Genomic DNA, 2,232 nt, shown 5'->3' on the forward strand with positions numbered 1-2,232 from the left:
CATGCAGCTCATGCTCCCCGCGCCATGCCAGGCACCCAGGAAGAGGCCTGGGTCTGCTTGGACAAAGGGCCTCCTGGTCTACCTCACCCAAAGGCGCGAGAGTTCGGGGAGCTCAGCGAGCAGCAGGAAGAGGGGGTGGGCCTCCTGGGTGAGTGGTGTTCCTGCGGGGGGGACTCACCTGCCCTTGTTTGACCACGTGGCTGACCACCTCCCTGGACCCGGTCTCCAGGCCCTTGTAGGCGATCGGCTTAAAGCCCATCTTGCTGCAGTAGAAGGACGCGGCCTGCATCACAGAGCAACTGGTTCGTGAGGGCCCGGGGGCCATCTTGGGGGCCCATGAGAGCTCCAGTCCCCTCAGCTGCTCGGCCCCATGGCCCCAGGTCAGAGTCCCTCCTGGGGAGAAAGGCTGCCCTCTGACCCCTCCTGACCTCAGATAAGATTCCTGCTGGGGTCCGGCCCTGACTGTGTAAATAGGACCCAGAGTATCTGTCCTTCGAGCGGGTCCCAGCACTGGCCCTGACCCTCCCCTCCTGGGGACCAATCACAGGCTCAGCTGGAGTCCTCCCCTGTCCCCAGGCCCTCCCGCCCGCCCTCTGCCCACCCCAGCACCTCGCCCAGGCCTCTACCTGCTTGGCATTGCCAACCCAGAAGGTCACAGAGTGGAAGTGGAGGAATCGGCCTCTCTCGGGCTGAGGAGGAGAGAGGGGGTGAGACAGTGCCTGGCGGTGGGTCACCTCCCTGGTCCGCCCCCTCTCCCCGCAGCCTTGCCAGGATGCAAAGCCGGTTTCTCATGCAGAACTTGAGCTCCTGGGGCCAGGGTTGGGAAGCCCCTCAGGAGGCCTGCCCAGCTTTCAGAGAGGGAAGCAGCGGGTGCTACAGCAGCAGATTTCAGCTGGACCTTAGAAAGCACTTCCAGGCAGGACTGAGAGATTGAAGGAATTTAAGAAGAGACAGACATTTTTCTGAGGAAGGCGAGGTTGAGTCCAGCACAGTCTGGGGGCCAGAGGTGACCTCGAGTGTGCATCCTGGGCATCACAAACCCATCTACTTATTGCTCTTTTTTTTGTCAACCCTCACCCAAGGATATTTTTCCCCTTGATTTTTATTACTTTTTAAAATATATTTTTTATTGATTTCAGAGAGAAAGGGAGAGAGATAGAGAGAATCATTGATTGGCTGCCTCTAGCACACCCCACACCGGGGATCAAGCCCACAACACAGGCATGTGCCATGACCAGAAATCAAATCGTGACCCCCCTGGTTCATAGGTCGACGCTCAACCACTGAGCCATGCCGGCCTCCAGGCTCCATTGATTTTTAGAGAAAGGGAGGGAAGAAGGTGGGAGAGAGAGAGAGAGAGAAAGAGAGAGAGAGAGAGAAAGAGAGAGACATCAATGTGTGAGAAACACATTGATTGGTTGCTTCCCGCAAGTGCCCCGACGGGGGCTGGGGATCTAACCTGCAACCCAGGTACATGTCTTTGACCGGGAATTGAACCTGCAACCCTTAGGTGCATGGGCAGGTGCTCTAACTACTGAGCCTGCACTGGCCAGGATCTTATTCCTCTTCTTAGGTTTGCTGATACCCCAGTCTCCCAGGCCCTGACCCACATTTCCCCTTGTGCTTACCTTCTCTCCTTTGTTGCTGTAAGATGTCTAAGGAGAAAGAAAAGGACAGTAAGGCTCAGAAATTCAGCCACACGGTGTTTCTGGAAGTCCCCCTGCTGATCGTGCCACCTGGGGAGGCTGCCATGACCCTGGGCAGGCACTTACCATGATGGATCTTGGTCACGGCTTCCTGCTGGGAAGACTGGGACGAGAGGCCGGGAGGAGTGCTGGGCAGAGGTATTTAATGCCCAGCAGGTCCCGCCTCTGGCCTCTTGTTCTTCTTGGGGGGCAAAGGGGAGGAGCTGATCCCAACCCTGGAAGCTCGTAGGCCGGGGATCCGGCCATCCAGTGGCCTCCCTGGACAGGGCAGTGCAGTCAGGTCTGGAAAGGGGGAGGGACTGGCCCAGGGCCACTAGGCAGTGGCCAGGGCAAGAAGCCAAGGGCACATTCTTTGTAGGACCAGGGCTTGGACTGTGATCTCTGCCCTCCAGAACCTAAAGCTCAGAAGCCAAGGCCAGCAGGAGTGCAGTGCTGGCCCAGAATCCTTGTTCAGGAAGAGTGGAGGGGGGACGGGGTTCGGGAACTAGTCTCGAAGCCCCATTTGCAAGACAAGCGTGGAGTTCAT

The 2,232-nt window shown here is 57.9% G+C and overlaps 1 protein-coding gene across 1 annotated transcript in view; it reads right to left on the bottom strand.

Moving 5' to 3' along the window:
• HPD (4-hydroxyphenylpyruvate dioxygenase) overlaps window positions 1-1,852 on the bottom strand; it is a 12,330-nt gene extending 10,478 nt beyond the window's left edge. The window contains exons 1-4 of the mRNA XM_014547056.1: window positions 1,773-1,852; window positions 1,629-1,655; window positions 627-689; window positions 179-283 (exon numbers count right to left, since the gene is read on the bottom strand). Coding sequence (XP_014402542.1) covers window positions 179-283; window positions 627-689; window positions 1,629-1,655; window positions 1,773-1,775 — 198 coding nt within the window. The 5' untranslated portion in view covers window positions 1,776-1,852. The remainder of the gene's footprint in view (window positions 1-178; window positions 284-626; window positions 690-1,628; window positions 1,656-1,772) is intronic.
• Between the last annotated feature and the right edge of the window lie 380 nt (window positions 1,853-2,232).

This window comes from Myotis brandtii, unplaced genomic scaffold (genome assembly GCF_000412655.1).
Source record: "Myotis brandtii unplaced genomic scaffold, ASM41265v1 scaffold463, whole genome shotgun sequence".
NCBI classification, from domain to species: domain Eukaryota; kingdom Metazoa; phylum Chordata; class Mammalia; order Chiroptera; family Vespertilionidae; genus Myotis; species Myotis brandtii.